The sequence below is a fragment of the Eulemur rufifrons genome, chromosome 19 (assembly GCF_041146395.1).
Source record: "Eulemur rufifrons isolate Redbay chromosome 19, OSU_ERuf_1, whole genome shotgun sequence".
NCBI lineage: Eukaryota > Metazoa > Chordata > Mammalia > Primates > Lemuridae > Eulemur > Eulemur rufifrons.
In genome coordinates this window covers 59,057,759-59,080,624 of record NC_091001.1, presented here as the reverse complement: position 1 = coordinate 59,080,624, position 22,866 = coordinate 59,057,759, and the positions used below count along the sequence as shown (strand labels likewise).

General features: G+C 42.8%; 1 protein-coding gene across 7 annotated transcripts in view; it reads right to left on the bottom strand.

The window, feature by feature from the left end:
- Nucleotides 1-8,128: 8,128 nt before the first annotated feature.
- EXOC6B (exocyst complex component 6B) overlaps nucleotides 8,129-22,866 on the bottom strand; it is a 563,953-nt gene continuing 549,215 nt past the window's right edge. For 4 of the 7 annotated variants that reach the window (XR_011236208.1, XM_069494962.1, XM_069494965.1 and 1 more), the window contains 3 exons: nucleotides 15,817-15,929; nucleotides 14,668-14,679; nucleotides 8,129-11,574 (listed from right to left, as the gene is read on the bottom strand). Coding sequence is in view for 6 of the 7 variants with exons in the window: in XM_069494962.1 (XP_069351063.1) it covers nucleotides 11,448-11,574; nucleotides 14,668-14,679; nucleotides 15,817-15,929 (252 nt within the window). In the remaining variant the exon portion in view is untranslated. Of the gene's footprint in view, nucleotides 11,575-14,626; nucleotides 14,680-15,816; nucleotides 15,930-22,866 lie in introns of all 7 variants that reach the window. The other 3 variants (XM_069494963.1, XM_069494966.1, XM_069494964.1) reach the window with 2 other exon arrangements.

Genomic DNA, 22,866 nt, shown 5'->3' with positions numbered 1-22,866 from the left:
GGTCATGATTGGTTTAGGGGTGGCCATATGATCCAGTTCTGGCCAAAAAGATGGAAGAGAAAGTAATATGGAGAGATAACTTTAAATAGTAATTTACATTTAAATGATTTTGAGAATACTTTATGTAATTTTAGAGAAATAAATCTGTTAACCTAAAGAAAGATAAAAAAAAATCATGGGCTTCTAAGGAAGGGATAGATTCAGCTTGCACAGCCCTTTATTGCTTTGCTTTTCCTTCTTCCTCCTGCCTGGAAAGTGAACGTGATGTCTGGAGGTGAAGCAGCTGTGCTGTGCCTATGAATCGGTAAGGATGACAGACAGAAAGACAGAAAGTGCCTAGGTCTCTGTTGCTCAGCTGTTCCTGTACTGTATTGCTTATGCTTAAACTTCCAGGATTATTCTTATGTCAATAAACACGAAAGGAAAGCAAAAGAAAAAAAAAAAAAAAATCTCCCACCCCCCAACCCGGAAAAACTCTACCCTATCCTTTATAGCACTCGTCCATTTTGAATTACTTGTAACTGAACAGACTTCTGATGAAGATATCAACAATTTATTGAAAATAACTAAAAGTGGCTGATGAGATAGGAAAAGATGATTCAGCCTAACAGAAACTGGCAACTGCAAAGTAATACGCCATTTCTTCCCACTCCAGTCTGACAGTCTTACTGAGGGTGTGGGAAAACAGGCACTCTCCTACGTGGTTGGTAAGTGTATAAACTGGCACAGCCTTTCTGAAAAACAATAGACATTATCAATCTACAGAAATATTTGTACATATGCAAAAAGATATCAAAGATGGTTGCTTCAGTAGGTTTTGTAATAATTGGCAAGTGGAAGCAAGTTAAATAATGAGGAAATGGCTAAATAAGGTATAGTCCTCCTGTAATGTACTATGAAGCCACTAAAAAGATTGAGAACTTTATGTAGAATACAAATCTATTTGTAAAAACATGTCAACATTTTGCTATATTCATATTTTTTTTTTTTTTTTTTTTTTGAGACAGAGTCTCACTCTGTTGCCCAGGCTAGAGTGAGTGCCGTGGCGTCAGCCTAGCTCACAGCAACCTCAAACTCCTGAGCTCAAGTGATCCTCCTGTCTCAGCCTCCCGAGTAGCTGGGACTACAGGCATGCACCACCATGCCCGGCTAATTTTTTCTATATATATTTTTAGCTGTCCATATAATTTCTTTCTATTTTTAGTAGAGATGCGGTCTCGCTCTTGCTCAGGCTGGTCTGGAACTCCTGAGCTCAAACGATCCGCCCACCTCGGCCTCCCAGAGTGCTAGGATTACAGGCGTGAGCCACCACGCCCGGCCTATATTTTTTAAAAAATAAATTAGACTTTATAGGTAAAGTTAAAAAAAAAACAAAAAACCCTACTTTGTACCCCCAGGGGCCTAATTTTTTTCCCTCCCTCTTCAGAGATAGCTGCTATATTGAATCTGGTGTTTATCATTCTCATGCATGTTTTCAAAGTTTGAATTGTAGTGTTATCTATCATTCTTCAACTTGTGCTTTTTTTTTAATTCAACAACTTTTTAAATGATTTATTCATGTTGACACATGTAGCGATAGTTCATTTTAACTGCTACATGTATTTTATTAGATGAATACATCACAATTTGTCTATTCTTCCAATGATAAATATTTAGGTTATTTCTAATTATTCATCATTATAAACAGTGCTATCATGAACATTCGTGTACTTGTCTCCTTGTGCATGTGTGCACAGATTTCTCTAGGCAATAACCTTAGAAGTGGAATTGCTGGGTGTTAAGAGTATGTACACGTTTAACTTTACTAGATACAGGTCCACAATACGTTGTTCAAAACTCTTGGGGCCAGATGTGTTTCAGAATAAGATTTTTTTTTTTTATTTTAGGATGGCAATATAGTATATGGGTCATATATAACACTCTCACTAGGGTTTGAGAAGTAGCCCATAAGCGAATATGTTACTTTTACTGTGGTAAAAAGTATAAATATCCACATTAAGTGGGATAAAAGAAGACAATAAATAATTTCCCATCAGGTTGGGTTTTGCCATCAAATGAGTGAAGAAAAAACTTTCAGTTTTCAGAGTTTTTTGGATTTCTGAATTGCTGATAGGGATTTGGATCCGCACCACCAAATTGCTGTCTAAAGTTGTTGTATGAACTTATCTTCCCACCATTACGAGATCCTATTTCTTCATATCCTCACCAATGATTGGTAGTATCAGAATTTAAGATTTTTGCCAATCGGATGGGTGTGTACGTATTACTCCTGTAATTAAAACAAAAAAGTCATAGAACCTGAGAGATGCCATTTTTAACAGTAGTGAAAACACAAAACATTCACGAGTGTAATAACTAAGAAATGTGAAGAATTCAAATGCAGAAAATGTTAAACTGTCTAAGGAATACAAATGTGATGAATAAATGGACAGAGATTTTTCATCACTGCCTAGGCAGGCTTTGTGTTACAGTGATGTCCTTTACCTGTAAATTATTATATAAATTCAATGCAACTCCAACAAAAAGCACACTAGAACTTTGGAAACTTGAAAAAAACTATAAAATCACCCTGGAAGAATAAATATCCAAATATCCAGGAACATTCAGAAAGAGAAAACTATGATGGAGGAATGGGCTACTAGATAATAAAACAGATTACAAAGATATGGTAATTAAAACAATGTGGTAATGGCTTAGAATCAGAATGATTATAGAACAATAAAGTTCAGAAATAGACCCAAGGATAAATGGGAATTAAATATATGATAAAGATGATATTTAAAAATGAATCAGTGATGTTGTGAGAGGACCGATTAGCCATGTGGGGGAAAAAAAAAAGCAGAAAAAAAAAAGCATCATACTTGTCACATTCTTCTTCTCAAAGTAAATTTCAAATTGATAAATGATTCATATGTTAAATATGATGTAGCTGAAGAAAACATGGTCCGATATTTTTGTAATTTTGAAGTGGGGAAATCTAAACATCATAAAGGAAAAGTCTGACAAATGACATTTCCAGGATGACAAACTGCCAGGCTGGCAAAGAACACCATATGGTGAATATTGTGGCTGTCACCTCAATATTCTCTCCGTCATCTTCCCCATTGTGTAGCTACTACGCAGTTTGTTTGGGGATTGGTATTCACACCTTCTTACTCTAAATTCCAAGGCTGAGGCTTGATTGTTTTATCCTATAGGGTAAACCCTGGTCAAAGCATTAAACCCATGGCATGCTCCTGATCTACAAGAATGATAAATAATCCCATTTAGGGCTCTAAATATTGTAGGCTTATGGTATAAAAAGTTCCTTGCTCTTCTAAGAGGGCCACTGGAAATCAGTTCCTGCACAGCGTAAGGTGAGGATGTGAAATCTAGAAAAAGTAGCCATTTACTCACCATGAGGGAAGTGAGATTTAGGATGGCCTTTTCACCATAAAAGGCAGAGTAGCAGGAAGGAAGGAAAACAGGACCTTCACATTTTTTAGACATTGAGTCATATTAACCCTGAACTACCTTTAGATTTTCAGTCAATAAATCTCCTTTACTGAGTTGGGTTTTTTATTACCTGAAAAATAGAGTTCTAACTGATATGAACCAATGAACAAACTCAAAAGAGAAACTGGGAAAAATATTTGCAATGCAAATGATAGCTAGTTAAAATCACTAATACAAAGAGCTACAATATGAAAAAGAAAACCTCATTTTTTTTTTTAAAAAAAGGCGAATATCTGGATAGTCAGTTCATTACAGAGGAAATACAAATGACCAAAAAACAATATAAATAGATGCTTAAGCTTACTATAAATTAAAGGAATGTAAATTAGAACAAAAAAAATCATCTTTTGCTTTTAAATTGGCAAGAATGAAAAAATAGTAATATTACTTAGTACTGGGGATATATAGGGAAACAAACTCTTTCATATCCTATTGGAGAGGGTCAATTGGTCATTTTCAAAAGAGTAATTGCACGATTTCCATTAACATTTATAGCTTTTAACCAATCAATTGCACTCCTGAAATTTTATACTATAGAAATACCTAAGAAAGGATGCAAAGAGATATACATATATATAAATATATAAAACTATCTTGCAATATTGTTTATAATAGAGGAATACTGGAAACATTCCAAATATCCATCAATTCAGAATTGGTTAAATAAACTCATGGTATATCCACGCAATGGAAATACTTTGTCAGCTTTGCAAAGGATGAAGAAATTTTGTATGTTGTCAATGAAAGACATTTAAGATACATCAAGTGAAAAGTAAAGCTGTAATATATTAAACATACAATGACTATACTTTTTTGTGAGAGTCAGTGTACACAGGTTAAAATCTAAAGAATATCATCATGCTGTTAACAGTGACTACATGTGGGAAATGGCATTAGGGTTCGGGGGGAAGCCCCAATTCTGTCAGATACTAACATACACATGCACATCCACGCACACGTTTATCACCACCACAGGACCACGTCCTCTCCATCAGGAATTTAACGGCTAGTGTGGTTTCTCCAACTCTTAACTTGTTTTCAACCCGTTCCCTACTCTGTTGCATGACAAGAGTAGGAAGGTACATGCTTGTAGAGAATTTTAAAATCACAATAAAACACACTAAAAGTTGGCTTGCTTTTTTATTATCCACCATATGTTGGCAATTCTAAACATGCTAGGACAAAATATTCCTCCCAGCAGGAGTACTGCTCTCCTGGGCCCCTCCCTTGGTGCGTGACCGTCCCTACTCTAAGTGTGGTTCATTTGGGTGTGAGCGCCCATGTGCCGTGTGCTGGGCTAGGTGCCGCATGGGATTCGGACTGGAGTAGAACCTTGTTCTACCTTCCAATGAGAGCAGCAGACACAGCAGACAAGTCCACCAACTAGAAATCACGCCTCTCTGGGGACTCAACTTCCTGTCTGCAGACCCCAGCTCCTCCCCATGTCAGCCTCTCCTCCAGCTGCTCCTGGAGGGGCCCCACTCTCACCCCTCTTACCTTGTTGCCCGAGTGCTGTCCTGCGCCCGAGGCCTTACTGTTTTCCTCACCCCAGGAAAAAAAAAAAAGAGCTTTTTGATCTGATCTTACTTTCTCCCATACCCATCTTTGCCTCTCTTTGTCTCCAGTGTCCAGATCACCACTTAACCCCCACTGTGCTCCTGAGAGTGTTACCCGAAAACTCATTCCCTAAAACCTTGGAAACATACCTGGGGGCAAAAGTGAAAAGGTTGCCCAGAACTGCCTGTCTGAATAGCCTTCGGCTGGTGCAGTCCTAGGCCCCTTTCAAAGTGCCCACACAAGTGGGGTTTCCCCAGCAGGCGTCTCCAGAGAAGGGGCTCACTAGAGAGGGCAGGGCCTTTCTCTATCAGCTTTAAAAATAAGCACCCCATGGAATCGAAAGAAAGAAAGAAAAGCCATCTACCCAGCCAGCATAACCTGAGCCTTGTAACAGAGAGGGGAGTGTGTGAGGAGAACAAGAGGGAGATCCAATTAATTACCCTTAGAAGCAAAGGTAAAAGTTGAAGATTACGAGACCCATTTACAGGAGGAAATAGACCCATCATTGAGCCTAGAGAATGGGAGGATTGTTTAGGGCCAGAAAAGCGTCTCAATGTTCAGATTCCATTCCTTTTCTGGAGCTTTGGAGAGAGGAAGGTCATAGCTTGGGCCTGGAAGGTGCACGTAGCAGTGGGTTCAGACCGGGAGGAGGGGGCTGCTGTCTTGGGTTCGATTCTTGGCCCGGAGCCCGCCCCCACCCTGAGGGAATGGGAGCTTCGTCCTCTCTGGGAGCTGCTGTGGGCTGAGGAAGGGCTGCCCCCTGTGAGAGAGGCCCATCCATTACCATCACAACGGCTGATGTCACAGACCCCACAAAGCAGCTGGGGCCCCAAATGCAGGGTAACCCTAACCCCACGAGCGATGAAACAGATAGAGGGGTAGCTCTCCCACACAATGCCCCGGCCCCACTGCTCTCTCCTCCTCCTCCTTGCACTTCCTCAAGAGCCTTTGTCTTCTGGTCCCTTGGGCCCGAAGCCTCTCTCATTCCCGGCAAAGGCTGCCCATTAAACTCAAAATGAGGCCTCTGGGGAAAGGGCTTGGCACTCCTCTCTCAGCCTCCTCTTATCTCCCGCAGCTACTCCCCACCCTCATCTGCCTGGCGAGCAGATAAGCAGCCCAGCTGTGAGAAAAGGGGCAAGTGGTGACTGCTTCACATCCTTCCCCGGGTTTTTGTTTTGTTTTTCTTTGTTTTCCAGCCTCAGAGCACCTCACAAGGGTTGCTGGTCCTGCTCTGGCCAGAAGCTGTAACAGTCAGTGCTCACAGGCTGTGGGAAGTGCTTTGGGGCGAGTCAGCTTCAGCTGGACTATGAATGCCCAAGTCTCTGTACCGGACCCTCTTGTTTGTCATCTCCCCAACCAGCTGGAAGCCTCTGTATTCTCAGGAGCGCAGAGTCCTCCTGCCCCCTCAGGACCCCTCTGGTGTGGGGAGAGAAAGCTAGGAGCAGTGGCTTCACTGTCTAGGTGTGACCTGGGGACCAGGTGGGGCATCCTGGAAAAGGCGGGTGGCAGAGCAGCAGGTCTTGAAAGATCTGCCAGGGCTATGAGGCAGGCAGAGGAGGTAAATGCTCAGAGCTTCTGGCTTTCCCTCATGGGGAGATCTACATTTCCAGAAAGATTTGGTTATTATTCTGTATTTTAGACTTCAATCTTAGACATTGATGAAAGCCACAAACCTCCTTTCCAGACAACATAAGTGGATGCAAGGCTGTGTATGTGCGTATGCGTGCACATCCACACATGCTTCAAGTGTTCTTGGACTCCTGGTCAAGAACTCCTGAGTCCTAGAGGAAGGTATAAGTTTTAGCACCAAAGTGAGAGCAGAGAAGGTTCCAGGTCATGTTGAGGAAGATTCCATCTGAAGGACTGGCTATATTCTGAGCCAAGCAGCTGGCTGATCTGAAAGGCTTGTCCCTGTTTCATGCACAGGTGCTTGAGGGGCATCTCTACCACCAACACCGTATTGGGTTGGGGACAGGACGCCAAGGGGCAGAGAAGCTCTGGACACTTTTGTCCAGTGCTCAGCCATGAGGTATGTTGTGGAACTGGAAGGAAGAGAGGAAAGGGTCTTGAACTGTGCACGTGCTATGGCCTAGCACCAGCTAAGCATTCTGACCTTCCACGGCTCATTCATGCTTCACAACCACCCTGTGAGTTAGGGACTACCGTTTTGCTTTCATGGATGAGGATTATGAGATTTAGGGAGTTAGTGAAGTAATTGGTCAAGGTCATCCAGCTAGTAAGTAGCACTGCAGGGATCAAAGCCTAGGTCTCTGGGCCATCAAAGCCCCATTGCGGTAGTCAGACCTATTACTGAAGAAATTCTTTCTAGCCTATTCCCACAGCTTCTGTGCCAGCCTTGGGGGCAAGTGGGCTGGGTGTCACCGCATTGACATTTCTGGTCTTATCCACCATGGTTCCAGATGTGCTCAGGGGGTTCTTCGTCCCTGCACATACCAGGTTCATGCCAACTTTGCACTCTAAGGTGGTCTGCACCTAAAATATTCCCATGGCTTAACAAAGTTTGAATTTAATTTCTTCAAGGCTCAGCTAATTTACATCCTGCTCTCTCTTTGCTGTCATCCCTGACCAGGTCCTTTCCTACACCAGACCAAGATGACTGTTCCTCTCCTGCACAGCGTCTAAAATAGGGTCATCTCTTCCTCTCCCCCAGCCTGGCTTCCTTCTGGATAATCCCACATCACCGCATGCATCTTGACTGGGAGTCTTCCCATGTTAGGGCTGGTGTTGAAAACACATTGGGCCCCATGTTGCCTGGTCCAGTATAAATCAGGCATTTCAAGTTATTCCTCTTGATGATGCCAAGGCTGATGAAGATGATGATGCCAGTGTTGGCTATATAGATAGGAGAACCTAACCCAGTGGTTAGGGACATTTCCAAGGCCACAGTACAGCTCCTTGCCTTGTGTGGCAGGCAGGCTTTCTCCTCCCCACCAGGCTCTGGGGTGCTCTCGTCCTCAGTGCAGCTGGGTAGGGAGGCAGTGTCTGACATCCAGTCCACCCACCACAGCTGCACTGTGCAAAAGGGACAGAACAAAAAACCCATGAGACAACACCATGGCTTTTAAAACAGGTACATAGGCTCTCTTGTTTAATAGCAGTTAAAAGAGGAAAATGTACAAGATGAATAAACATGCTTTTTCCACAGAGGAGCTTTCCCCTAACCATGCAGCCCATCTGCATCAGTAGCTTTACTAGTAAGTTTCAGAGAAAAAAGTTCCCTTTAGAGTTAAAAATGGATTTTACTAAATTTTCCCTATAAATGTGTAACTATCTGTGCAAAATAAAAAGGCCATTTTCAACACATTAGTGAAAAGTAATTGCGAATGCAGGCAAAAAAAAACAAAAAACCCCCAAAAAGACAAAAAAAAAAAAAAAAGAGAGAGAGGCAATTGAAGTAGTCAGTAAAAGAGTCCCGGGTGAAGGGAGGCTAAGGTGTGTGTGGGTGGAGATTGCTGCAGCAGGCCCCAGGGAGTGTGCTCAGAAGCCTGATGAGGAAGGTCACGGCTAATGCCAATCCTGGGGGATAAAAGGCCCTGGGTCTGGGACTTGCTAAGCAAGCACTTGTCAAATACACAGTAAAGGCAGACTGACTTTGAGGACTAGGAGGCCTGGTATGCAATGAGAACACTGGGCACCATGCCCTGGAAGTTGTACATTCCCTTTGCCAACAGGGACTCTCTGATGGTTCCAATTTCCAGGTCCTGTTCTTCCTTACCCCCAGCAGCTTCATTTATAGTCTGCTCAAAGAGATTTTCCTGTGAATGTTACCACAACATAACTGCTTATATTACTATCGAAACTCACTAGGGTCCCAAACCAGACTGCTCCTTCAGAAACACAGACCTGGTTTCCCCAAAAACTTGGCCAAAGTTTCATACTGACCAGAGGCAGGTAGGCTTCCAGCCGCCCATGTTCTTGCCCTCTTATTGAGGCCCTGCAGGGTCCTTACTTCTACATCTCTGGCGTTTGGGACCAGACTTGAGGAGTCCGAGGGGCATGGGCACATATGTTTTGCATGAGTCCTCCCAAGGACCCAACTATAGGCCTACAGACACTTCTCCAATTCAAAAAGCTTTGACATTGCTGGTCCCTATTTTTACCTTCCGCAGCCCACCAAGAGTATGTCTCTACATACAACACAGTAGCTGCGTGTCGTTTTTGTTAGGGAAGAGGAGATACACCAGAGGGTCCGACCTATGAGTCTTGAGCTTGAATAAGCTTTCTCTTTCGTGGGATTTCCACGTTGAAGGTGCAGAGAACCCCTATTCCTCTGCCCTGTTTACCTTTTCCTCCATAGCAGATGTAGTTCTTCCAGGGTAGAGGTCTGAGGCCAGATCGGCAATGACGACCCTCTAAGAAGACAAACACTGCGGCATGCTTACACTTCTCTCCATTCCCACTTGGAATTCTCAGCACTCAAAGCTAAAGAGATCTTGCTGCAAACTGGGTACTAGTGAAGGAGGGTGTTTTGAGTCCTTCTCAAGCAATAGGACTTCAGATCAGTGTAACCATTACTCACTCTTCAACAAAGACCAGGGCTTGAAGATGCCACCTTGGCCCCTGCTTTTCCTTGGTTTATCAAATTCTGGGAAGCAGTGCTCACCCCGACCCTCATCCTAAAACTCTGGCCAACTGCCTAGCCCTTAGGTTGAGGCCCAGCAGGCTTCTGCACAGCTCACATGTAGCCTGGTCTCTCCAGCTTTGAGGAAGGCTGTATGTCTGCATGCTCTTTCTCTTCCCCATGGTTTTCAAGATGTGTTAGATATGGTAAGGGTAGGGGCGGGGAACAAAAAAGGAAGTACTGCCCTTCCCAGAAGCAACTCAGTAGCTGACAAAGGTAGTGAAGAATTCTGTTTGATGAGTCTCTCCTCTCACTAATCCAAGCTGGAAATGCCTGTGTGGCTTATTTGTCATTGTTTGGTGATGCACAATTATACTCTTGCCAGTAGCCAAAATAGCATCTTCCTGAAGTGTCTTAAAGTGCAGTTTCCTCTCACTGACCTCATAGAAAAGTCCTTGCTTTGGGTCTGGAGCCCCTCTGGGACAATGGAGGCAGCCTCCAAGCTAAGCTGGTCCAGGCTTCAGAGTTTGAGGGATAGGATCGTAGGCAATCTTTCTCAGACGAGGCCACAATATGACTTTGGGGATCTCAAAAGAGGATGGAAGCCTTGGCTTGAGCAAGAAGAGCTTCGTATCTAGGATATGATTTAGGGAAAGACAGCTGGGCCAGAGGCAACAAGACACAAGCCATGATCGGCCTTGTCTACTTCATGGTGACAGTGGCTCCATCCATAGAGGCATTCAGTCCAGCTGTGGCTGCCCCCACAGTGCATAGCTGGTGACATTTCCTTTAAAGATGGTGGCCAGAAAGCTGGTTTTAAAACACGAAGGAACAATCCCAAGTAATCCTAAGGTTTTACCTAAGGGTAAAGTAAGGCTTCTGAGATCTGACTTATTTCAATGACATTGCTGGAGGCGGCCAAGGCTGAGACTCTCTGTGAGGACCTATGGAAATAATTGCTGAGCTATGCCCTGAGCCAGGTGCTCTGACTGTGAAAAAAGGAAGTGAGATGAATGGGGAAGGGACTGGGCCCCTGATTCCACTCAAACTGGCTTTCAAGATCCAGAAAGAATTCCTTGGGCTAAGACTCAACACTCCTAGTGTGGGGGCAACCTGCGTGAATCATGGGGTCCAATTATTACTGCTGCCTACTGCTCTATCCTGCCTTAGAAAAATTAGCAGTAAAAGCCTTGGGTCAGATCTAGGCTAAAGAAACTGCCATTCCTGAGGGACTGGAGGGAAGCTGTCATCTTGCCAAACGCCATGCTTGTTCAACAGCCAATGAGAGTCCGTGGATGAACCTCCAGAACTGTGTGCCGGTCTTTAGTGTACTAAAAAATAATGTTTTCGAGGCCCTTCTCCTGCATCAAGAAGAACGAGCCTCATCTATGTGGTGAATGGTGAATGGGGCACCCAAGAGTGAACAGGACATGCTTTATTGTCCTTTTACTTGCTCACCTTACCTCCCAGTGCCAAGCACCACTCTGTTTGTTCCTAAGCCCTAGACCTAAGCTTTGGAGCCATGGATAAAAGGTGGTTCATCACAGTGGGACTGACGCCGCCACCATCTCTAGGATAATACGGATAATGTGGTAATAACTTCCCCTGAGTCCCAGCCTAGCAACATCTCATGTGCTTGCTTATTCCTGTGCCTCTTATACTATAGGGAAATGTTATGTGAATACTGTACAGGGGTTAATAAAAAAATACATATGCTCTTTTGAAGAAGAATACACAAATGCAGCGTCAACCAGGGCTGGATCCCAGACTAGGGGGCTGCAGCAGGCAGCTTCTGTGGGTCTGGGGACAGCCTTCACGGGTGGTGGCTGCTGGTGAGTCCTCGGAGCTGCTTGGCCACAGCGTCGATCAGTTTCTGCTTGTCTCGCTCATTTTTCCGAAACTGTGCAAACATGTTGTTCTTGCGGCTAGTATCCTTCATCCTAAACAGAGAAGGAAAGAAAGAGGGCAAAGTGTTTGAGGACACAATGGTGGAAGGAGAATTTGCAGGAGGTAGGATATTACCCACGACTGAGAGAGATGAGAGCCCAGAGTATTTCCACTGTCAGGCACAGACTCACCTACTCCCTCCCAACTTCAGTTACTCTTGGGAGATAGTCAAGAGCCAGCTCTGGAGGGGCAAACCTCCTTAGCCCTTATACCCACCCTACCTAATTCATTCCCTTCTCTCCGCAGGTATGTACCTGTTACAGGTGCCTGGCGCATGCTACAGCCCTGCTGGTCAATAGGCTCTTACAGAATTCTAGGATCCACTCATTACCTCATGAGCCTACTAAATCCTGCTGGGACTTTAGAGATGGTATTTGAAAGTTAAAGCAGGAAAAATGCTCTTAACTAGCAATTCCAGGAAAACATGAATGGCTGAAAGCCACTGTGTATTTCTAAACCGCACTCTACCTGCTTACTCTATCCCATCCCTAACAAACTAAGGGCTTGACTGATGCCTTGTTTCAGGTTAAGGGCTGACAGGCAGTGAGGTGATGAAGAGGGTATGGTGCTGTAGAAAGCAGATGCCAAAAGGCTGGGCCATCCTCTCACTTGATAAACCAGGGTTTTATGCAAGAGAAGCCCCTGAGTTCTCAATGGCTGTCTATGTCCTCAGACCTTTGACCTTTGGGTCATGCACAGATGGCATATTCCTAGAGCACAAACCATGGGCAGTTCTGGCCAGTGGTTCTGTCAGATGGAGAGCCCTAACTGGGAAGCACAGACAGCAAAAGTCAAGACTAGGCTGAGATTGTCACAGAAACTCCAAGTCTGACTAAGCCATTGTGACAGAATCCAGGAATCTGCTATTCCCTGCAGAGAGCCCACAACCCCTGACATCTGTTGGTGACCATTAACTCTGGCCTTGGCCTCTGCACAGCAGACCCACAGCCCACAGCTAGTTCTAATGTTAGAGAATTGAGAACAGTGCCCAGACCAGTATCTCCCTGGAATAGGGGTGGGCCAGTCTTCACCACCATGGCCCAGGGGCTGGGCCAGCGCTCGGACTTCACTGCTCCGTAGGCTGCATGGAGAGAGCCTAGAGGAGTGGAGGGGAGGGAACTGGGCACTGGGGTATAAATCACCCCCAGGTACATATACTTCCCAGGGGCCTTTGGCCAACCTGGACCTTTTTTTTTCCTGTGGGTGGCCTTTTGCAGAGGAACAGATTAGAGGCCAGTGAGTTAAAAGGCTAGAGATCCCACAAGGGCATTTACATCTGTATATATGATATAAATACTTCGGGTATATATGTGTGTGTGTGTATATATATGCCTAATTCCATAAGGGCATTACATGTGGCAAGGAGTTTCTGATGAGCACCACAGCTGTATGGCTCTAGCTGACAGTGACAGCCACAACTAATTAGGGCTTCTCTCCCTGATCTAAGCTCAAGGGCCTTCAGGCTGGATTACTCATCCAGCAAACTCAAAACACTGAATATAAGGTACAACCACCCACATGTGGAGGCCTGTGCTTGGAGGGAAGGAAGGCGGAGAGGTGACTGGGCTTGTTGAAAAGAAAGCACAAGGGTCCTCAATGCTCTGATAGTTACTGTATTTGGTCCCTTACATAGTAGTTGCACAATTATGTTTGTGGCACTGGCCTGGTTTCAGATATCCCAGGGAAGGATTCCCTTTCTTCTGCTGGGTATACTATAGATTTAAACAACAACAATACAAAACAAACAAACAAAAAGGAACGAAAGAAGAAATGAAGAAGATCACTTTCTATATTCACGGGACATTCAGTTTAATGTCCTATGTGATCATTAATTTCATGACTCCTCAAAGCAGCTGAGGGAAGGCAGCCAGCTAGCTTTCAGCTCCCAGAGGGAGGCTTCTGTAATACCTAGGAGAAAGGGAAGAAGAGGGTAGTCTCTGGGACCCAGAGGCTAGGATTTCTTGGCCTTTAAGGCCTGGAGTTGGAATTAGGCACTATAAAGATAAGCTCAAGTCCTCTGAGGGCTGACGGTGGCTTGCTGGTTTGTACTTAGGAGTGCTCCAAAGCCAAGAGAGTCCTCCCACCTCTCATCCCATTCTGTAAGCCCAAGATCCTGTTCTACTTCAGCTATGGTCACCCTGCAATGACACAGGGGCCTCTTCTTATTCCTGAATGTCTTCAGCAGGTTTCTATGTCTCACCCTGCTACGAAAGGCCAGGTTGAAAAGCTCTGATGGTACAGCTGGCTGTGGGGAAAGCAGGAATGGGACAGGTAAAGGGATTGATTCCTATGAGGCCGGGAGATGTGCATTTTAGTGACCTGAGTGGCCTTTGCCCTACTGTGTTTGGAAGAGACTTTTAAACCTTTCTGATTGCTAGGGGTATGCACATAGCTTTGTTACTGGCTAGGCCTCCAAAATGGCAGAGAGAGGCTGATTATTTTAGCCTATTGTTGATCTACAGGAAGTGGATGAACCAGTACTTCCTGGATCTAGAGATTCTCAGGAACAGAGAAGTAAAGGACTGCTGGGAGAAATAACTGACTGAAGAGAATCCCAGAGCTCATTTGGTCATGTAATACACATGACCATTTAAGTACCCACTCAAAGGTCAAAATGTTCCCCCCTTTCAGCTGGGCACTGAGAACTCTGGGATTAGGCCTTGCCCCTAATAGAGAGTCTTCTATGGGAGATGTGAGTTCCAGATCTTAAAGCCATGGGCCTCACCACCAGGAGGTAAGGGAGACTGCTGAGTAGCTCCCTTTTGCCAGGGCTGAACTTCAGGCCCTGTACTAGCAAGAGTGTGCCAGAAGTTGAGCGGGAACAATCCTTTACCTGGTACTGATGGGGGAAAATCCCTGCCACCACTCCCAGCCCCAAAGGAATTGGTAAGCCAAGGGTCACTCTAAGGACCAAGGATAGAGAAAGCAGCCAGCCAGTTGGCACCAGGCTGGTTTAGTAGATTAGTATGTCAGGGTGGAGACAACTCACAGGCTAGGGATTTTAGCATAGTCATTAGTGTCAATGAGGAAACCAGAAGGACTTGCCTCACAGTGATAGAAAAGGCCCAAGTAAATAACATACTTACTCTCTAGATATCCTAGGGAGGAAGGTCAGTGGGAGAGAACCATGGGAAACAAAGTTAAAATGGAAACATCAATCCCTGAAATGGTCAGGAGAAAACTGCACTTTTTATTGTCTCTTGACTCCAAACACATACCCCTGCATCCTGTTCTTGCCTACCCTCCATCTCTTCACCTTCTCTCCCACTTTCATATTACACAGTAAGAAGGATATACCGTGGCCTCTTTCTGCTTAAGGCTCCACCTTGACCTCCTAGACTCTGGGCCTTGCCTTCACTGGAGTTAAGACAAGCTTGACTGGCCATACATGTAGACTTTCTATACTGCCCAGATGTAGGGCACTCTTCTAAGCAGCTGGGGGTTAACTAGTTTTTCTGATTGCAAGAGAAAGATATCCTTTTACATCAGTCTTATTCTTTGCCAGCTCTCAACTAGATTAGCAAAAGTCTTAGCCAGGCTGCAATGCATGGCAGTTCCCAGCTTCTAGGTGACATCTTGGTTAGCCCTGAGATGTTCTAGGGCTGGCTAATACAATTTCAGTGGTAGCACCTCTGCTTTAGTGAGGCTACAGCTCTATGGCAGGTCAACCTTTGCTGGCTAGTGATTGCTTAAGGCAAGAATTAGACACCTTCTCCAATACAGCTTTACCGGGGTAGTTGGCACAGTAAAGCTCAATCTGGCAGGGACTGGAGTTGGGAGCAAGTGAAGGTTTCACTAATTCCCAGGGCTTCCCTGCTAGGAACCAGAGAAGCTGCCTGTTCTGGGAGGCTATTCTATCCATCATCATACCCCAGATGACTGGCGCCAGCCTCACTCTGTTCACCAGGCTGGCCTACCCCCAAACTAAGCCATCTTCCTTTCTTCTCTGGCCATCTCTAGTTAAAGACACTTTGCCGCATTAAGCTACGAGATAATGTCAGAATCCACTTCTGACCTGTACTTGGCCTAGCTTGTTAGGGGCTCAGGAATTAGGAGGCTGTAAGAGGAAGATTGGCCTGCCAAGTCCAATTGTTGAGACAGCTGATAGCACCTAAGGCAATTTCAAGAACAAGGCTGTCTTTCAAGGTATTGGCAGTGGCAACATTACCTTTTATACCAACCCCCAATCTCCATCTCCCCACCTTCCAACACAGACCACTGGGCTGGGTACTCACTTCTCCAGCAGAGTCAGAGCTGTCTTTGGGTTTACCCGGAGGTACTTGCAGTTGGGCTGACCATAGTCAGCAAGATAGGTTGACCAATCCCACTGGATGAAAAGATCCAAAAGCTGTAAAATATTCAAAGCACCACCACAAGGATTAATCAGAAAGATAAGACAAACCAAGATTACAGAAACCTCACCATCCTTCACTACCAGCTAATATATTTGATAAATAAAAATAAAAATGTAATAAGAGAAAGAATAGCTACAGACTGTAACTCAACTAAGAAAATAAATGAGTAAACATTAGAAGGCAGAGTCATCTCTGCCACAAGCAGCACAGTAATGTTGCTAACATTGCATGCCGGCAATTAGCTCTCAGAGGCAGCCCTGCAAAGAAACTAACACTGGACTGAATCAAAACACAAGATTATCAAAATAATAACTTACTTATTCATTTAACAAATACATTTATTAAATGCCTCCCGCATGGAAAGCACCATTCTAGGAGCTCAGTATTCAACAATGAATAAATAATGGTAGATGTAGTCCGGTGCCACATATGTAATTGTTTGAACTTTGAGGTGAAAAGATCCAGGTTCAAGTACCAGTTTTGTGAGTTGCTGCATTGACTTTGCCCAGGTGACTCAGTAAATACAGACGTATACACATACGTGCCTATATACAAATAGGACACACAGAAACATTGAACCAAGGCATAACATCATGAAGCATTCGTAAGAAGTAGTATGTGTTACACCTATGCGGACACATGCTGAACAGATAGAAACCAGGGCCATGGTAGATCAGGGATGAAAAATAGGTTTAGTCCATGATCGAGGATACAGAGTCTGGAATTGGGGGTACGAATGTTAAAGAGACGTGCCAAGAACTGGATGTGTGAGAAAAGAAAGAGAGTTTTCTGAGTGTAAGCTGAGTTCTGACATGCGGGGAAATTTTATCTTGGAGAAACTAAATCATTTTTTGTCAAAGACTTTCCTTCCCTTCCAGTTTTAGCCTCAGGCACCACTCTAACAAATATTCATCAGTTGTAAAATAAAACAAATAAATAAACAAACGAGATCACTGCATTTCAAAGGAGAGGTGGTTAGCTCCCCTCTATAAGCTTCTAGAGAGAACACAGTCCCAGACTCATATCACTGCATAGAAGGGGGGCCCTCATCTAAGTACTTTTTTACTTAAGACATTTCCTATTTCTCCCTTTCCAAGAGATAACTTCTGGTGAAGACAAGTAGATGGCTGTCTCTCTGTGAAGAACAAAGGCCGAGAGGCTAAGAGTGGCAGTCACATCCAATGCCAGAGCCTGGGCTCCAGGCGCACCTTCCTCCCATGTCTGTCTTCACTGTGCAGCTGGGCAAATAGGCAGCGTGGGCCTTGCCCTGCTTGGCCAAGTCTCCACTTCCATCCATTCTCTTAGAATAGCTGTTATGAACTTCCTTAAGCAGGATGGGAATTGGCTGAAGTCCCAAACCTAAAACTGAGAAAAGCTCCTACACCCTCAGCCAAGAAAGGGATGCTAAAGATGAGAGATGGAGGGAGGGAGAGAGACAGACATGCTGGTTGGTCTGGGCCAGCATGGTCCCAAAGGGCCCTCTCAGTCCTCTTTTAGGTCATGCCTATTTTCATTGGCAAGTAAAAAGGCTTCCCCCGCTTGCTTCTGCTGACCCAAGGCATCACAGAGTTCTCCTTTAGAAGAGAATTTTCCCTGACTTTCTACTCTAACTTTGATATTTCTGCCCCATCGTGTCCAAAGACCACTCAGGATAGCTCCTCTTTACTTGCTCCTAGGGACCATCACTTGGCATGCCCATTGTTTCTAGAATTCTTTCAGTACTGTATTTAACAGGTTTGATTATGCTTTTTCCTCAAATCCCAGGGAAAAAAACTATGGAAAAGGATAGCATTTTCTCAATTAAATTAAATAAAAAACAGTAAAAAGCCTTTTACTGTTTGCCTACTGGGGAGCTGATAAAGGAAAAGTGAATAAATACCAAAAACTCTAACTGGAAAAACTGGAAAATCTGGATTTCTTAAAGCTATTTTAGATACTACTTTTCTTTTCCTTTTTTTTTTTTTATTTCAGCTCATTATGGGGGTACAAAAGTTCAGATTATATATATTGCCCATTCCCCCCATCCCCCCCGAGTCTGAGCTTCAAGCGTGTCCCTTCCCTAGACAGTGCACATCGCACTCATCATGTAGGTATGCACCCATCCTCTCCCCCATCCCCTCCCCCCCAGTCAGAACTTCAAGCGTGTCCACTCCCCAGGCAGTGCGCATTGCACTCATCAAGTAGGTATACACCCATCCCTTCCCCCCGGCCCCCACCTCTGTCCGATACCCAATTGGTGTTATTGCCTAGATACTACTTTTCAGATATGGACATATACATACATGTAATAAAACTACCTTATTTTTTAAATAAAATTCCTAAATTCTGTGATGGAATTAATAGCATCAGTGTTTTCTGATTTATTGCTAAGAATGCCATGTCTTTCTGGTTAATGACACCTGGGTAAATCACTAATAAACAGAAGGAAGTTCATGGCTTATCTCTAAGGGTTTCCTTTTTTATCTTCTTGCCAAAGTCTCTCAATGCCAGTGCTGAGGCTAAAAGCTCTGGAATGATAAGCTACCTAATTTATTCCATTCTAAGCACAGAAACTACATAACTCTCTTAAGTTCAACCACTATGAGCCTATAGATTACACTCTGGGTTTGTGTCACTTTCCAGTCTTTTAGAGTAGCCTAAATGTAGGTCTATGGCCTCCTCTGACAGAGATGAACATAGAGTAGAATCTGAGGGTACTTAGCTAAGTTAGCTGCCTACAGGCACCATTCTACTGGATTCCACAGAACAGTGTTAGAATAAGAGGCCAAGAAATCCAGCAGGGCTATTTATCCATGCAGTACTTTGATTTCCAGACTATGGCTTTCAAAGATCAGTCAGGCCCTCCTAGCCTGGTTCTCCATATACAACAACCTTATTAGATCACAATAAATTCTCTCCCAGGGACACTCAATCATTGTTAATGATTCCTACTGATTGTTTTTAACCTTTCATTTGGACATAATTTCAAACTTATCAGAAAGTTGAAAGAACAAACATAGTGTAAAGAATACCACATACCTTCCACCTAGTTCTGTCCATTATGAATATGAGTACTTTACCCAACACGCTCCATCATTTGCCTTCTCTCTTTCTCTTTACATACACATGCACACACACATATTTCTTTTCTGAGCCTCTTGAGAGTAAACATCTATCAGGGCCCTCTATCCCCAAATTCTTTGGCATTCCTAAGAATTAGGGACATTTTCTTATATAATCACAGTAATTTTCAACTTTAGTTAATATTGATACTATTCACATTCTAATTTTGTAAATTGACCCAATAATGTCCTCTATAGCCTTTTTTTTTTTTGGTTCCACTACATGATATAGTTTCAGATCAGGTATTACATTTTGTTGTCATGTCTCTTTAGCCTCCTTTAATCTTTAATATTTCCACAGCCTTTCTTTTTCTCATATGATAGTGACATTTTTAAAGAATATAGTTCCCCTGACTTTTTTCCCTGAGTTTGGTTTTGTCCAATGCTTTCTCATAAGATTCAAGACATATATTCCTGACCAGAATACTGTTATATATAAGTGATGCTGTGTCCTCAGGGTATCATCTCAGACACACAATGTTCATTTGTTTCTCACTGGTGATATTAATTTTGATCACTTGGTCAAGATATTATCTGATTTCCCCACTGTCTTGTTATTAGGTTTTCCTTTGCAACTAGTAAGCAATTTGGGAGATAATTTAAGACCATGCAAATATATTCCTCCTGATTAAAATTTCCTCTTATATTTAGTATCCAGCGAGGATTCTTGCCTAATCCAGTCTTTACTATGATGACTGCAAACTGATGACATTCCAAAACCATCCTTCCCTCCACATTTATCAATTGTTACTCATTCTACTGTAAGCAAGTGCTCTCCCTTCTCCCCTATTAACATATTTATCTATTTATTACTGGTATGGGCTTATGGGTTCTCATTTTTTCAATGGCTTACATTCATACTATGCCTGTTGTTTTGCTGTTCAAATTGTCCCAGATTTGGCAAGAAACTCATTTACATTGGCTCTCCTGTGTATTTTCAATTTGCCCCTATCCTTTGTTGAACATTGCCTTACTTTCTGGCCCTACAAGATGTTCCAAGCTCATTTTGTACCTTTCCCTGCCCCAGTCCTGGAATCAATCATTTCTCTAAGGTGCCCTGGTTCCTTTTATTGGAGAATGACATTTAGAAACCAAGATCTGAGCACTTAACATGCTCATTTCTACCGGGGTATTATTGTATCCAGGCCCTCTCAGTAGACAGAACTAAGGAAAATATGTATGTACACTAACTCACACATATATCTATATTTATTTCTGTATCTGTGTATATATGTTAAAATCATGAGTTCATACTGACGTCTTCAATTCCAATTCAGCACTACAGGGTTCATTCTAGCTTGTTCCCTCTTTCTTTATTTATCACTTCTTTGTCTGGCAGTGAGAAACCTGGTTGTCATTATCTATGATGTATTTAACTTATTTGTTTAACCCTAATACAAAGTGGTCTCAGAATTTCTAACCCATACGCTGGTAATAAACCAATTTACTTACTAGAGTATATTATTTGTACATAGTTCTTTTTGTTTCTCAAGTTACTTAGGTTAGTTCTTCTCTTCTTCACCCCTTTCAGTGTGGTTATATTATTTTGTAATTCAACTAGGTTCATTTTTCACTGCTTGTGTTCCATTTTGGATTCCCCCTCATTCTGGCTGATTTTAATTATTAATTTTGGGGTATGTGAAACAATACTATAGCTTTGAGAGTCAAAGCTATACAAAAAATTATACTCAGAAGTATCATTCCCTCCTCATCCCAAGTAACCTGTTCCCCTTCTCCTGATTTCTTTCTACATCTTTCCCACCCATGCCTTGTAAGTAACCAGTCTAGTTTCTAGTTTATCGTTCTTTTATTCCTTTTGCACAAATGAGCAGATACATGTGTATTTTCTTGTATCTTCCTTTTTCTCACTTGAAGAGTAGCATACTATAGCTACTCTTTTGTACTTTTTTTTTACATAACAATTCATCCTATAACTTACTCCCTAGAAGCTCATTCCTCATTAATGATCATATTCTTGATTTATTCATTCAAATGCTGTTTTTGTAAAATAGATATGAGAAGTCGTTTTCAAGGGACAGACCAGATGTTACATTTTGGAGCATTTAATTGTTAAACTGGTGGAACAGGAAAGTATTAGCTATTTGTAGAATAGAACATACTGATAAATATAATGGCAATTCGATCAAAAGCAAACTCAATTCGTCATTAATGATGCTTTGATCTCAAACATAGAGTTATTTCTTTACAGTATTTATCAGAACAGGGGAACTAAACTAGTGTAATGGTTGATGTAATACCTTATAAACTACATAGGTTAACTAAAATTGTTTTTTATTTATTTATTTTTGTTGTTGTTTATTAAGGATATTTTGGAGGTACAAACATTTTGGTTACATGTAATGTATGTAATGTATTTGTCCCACGCAAGCCAGGGCTACAAGTGTGTCCCTCCCCCATATAGTGCGTTCCTTTTCCATTAGTTGTGAGTTTACCCCCCACACCCAGTGAGTATTACTACCACGTGAACACCTTAGTTTTGGTCAGTTAGTACCAATTTGATGGTGAGTATATGTGATGCATGTTTTTCCATCCTTGTGAATGTGATTACTGGTTATTATACAAAAATGTGTGCAAGTGGGAAACGATATTACAAGGGAAGATATTTTGAATCAGGTTATACTAAACAGGCTACTATGACAGGATACTTTTTTTTGCCTCCTAGATGACATTTATCTATGTGACTTTTAACTAGGGCTTTGGCAAAGTTCTAAAGCTGCCTCTGCTATACTTCTTTGTTACTTCAGAATATTCCTATGGTTTAATAGGACTAAAATTATTATATTCTGATTTCATTGTGAGGGGGAGTGGAGTGGGGAGGACCAAGACAGAAAGGATAAGCAACTTGCTGAAAATCACAAGGTAGACAAGCGAGAGAGATGGCTTGTTGGCTCACAGTCCTCAAGACGCCATAGCTGTTCGTTTTTAAAAGTTCTCATTGATTCTGTCTCTCAGTTAGGTACTGGTCAGAGGTGAGGCCAAACTTCTGAACAGACTTTCTTTTTTGGAATAGTAGCTGAGAAAGACAAGAAAAATGCAAACAAGTCAAAGTGAAAACTAGTCCAGGACACACAGTGAGTTGTTAACTGGGCAGAGAACAGATAGCATCATAGCATCACTATAGCAGAACAAATGCAAAGTTCCAGGAAGGACCTTAGGAATGATATATTATTAGATAAAGTAGAATTCTGTTGCTCCTTGTTAGTACATACCACTAGACACATCTCCAGCAGCAAATACAGAAATAATTCAGATGGATGAGTTGGCTCATGGTTAAAGGAGTAGAAAACCATCCTGAAGGTGCCCTTGTGTTATCTTAGGCAGAAAAGATTACCTTGGAACTTAGAAAGTGAAAATGAAGAGGCCAGTGGACAATGCTTGTTCCTACTACCAGACTACTGTTTGTTACCAAACCAGTTCATAAAATTCCTATTCACAGGTGAAGAGAATTGTTGGATATATCCTGCTTTCATTGCTAATTCTTGGAATATGGGCCTCATTTCCCATGTAGACTGCAAGCTCCTGAAGGATGGGGATTGTGTTTTTTCCTTCTGACTTCTCAATAGCACAGACTAGCATGTGGCTAGATTCTTAGCAGGTAGTCAGCAAAGACATGTTAAATGGAATTAAAATAGGTGAAAATAGGTGAACTAACATTTTGTAGCAACAATATTGGCTAGATGGTATGAGAGACATTGTGTTTTTCACAACAAACATTCCAAATGGACCAAACCTAGGGTCCTCCCAACCAGCACTAGAAGGAAAGCTGTGAAAGGAAGGAGGAGGCATCAAACAGAAGAGATGATACCTG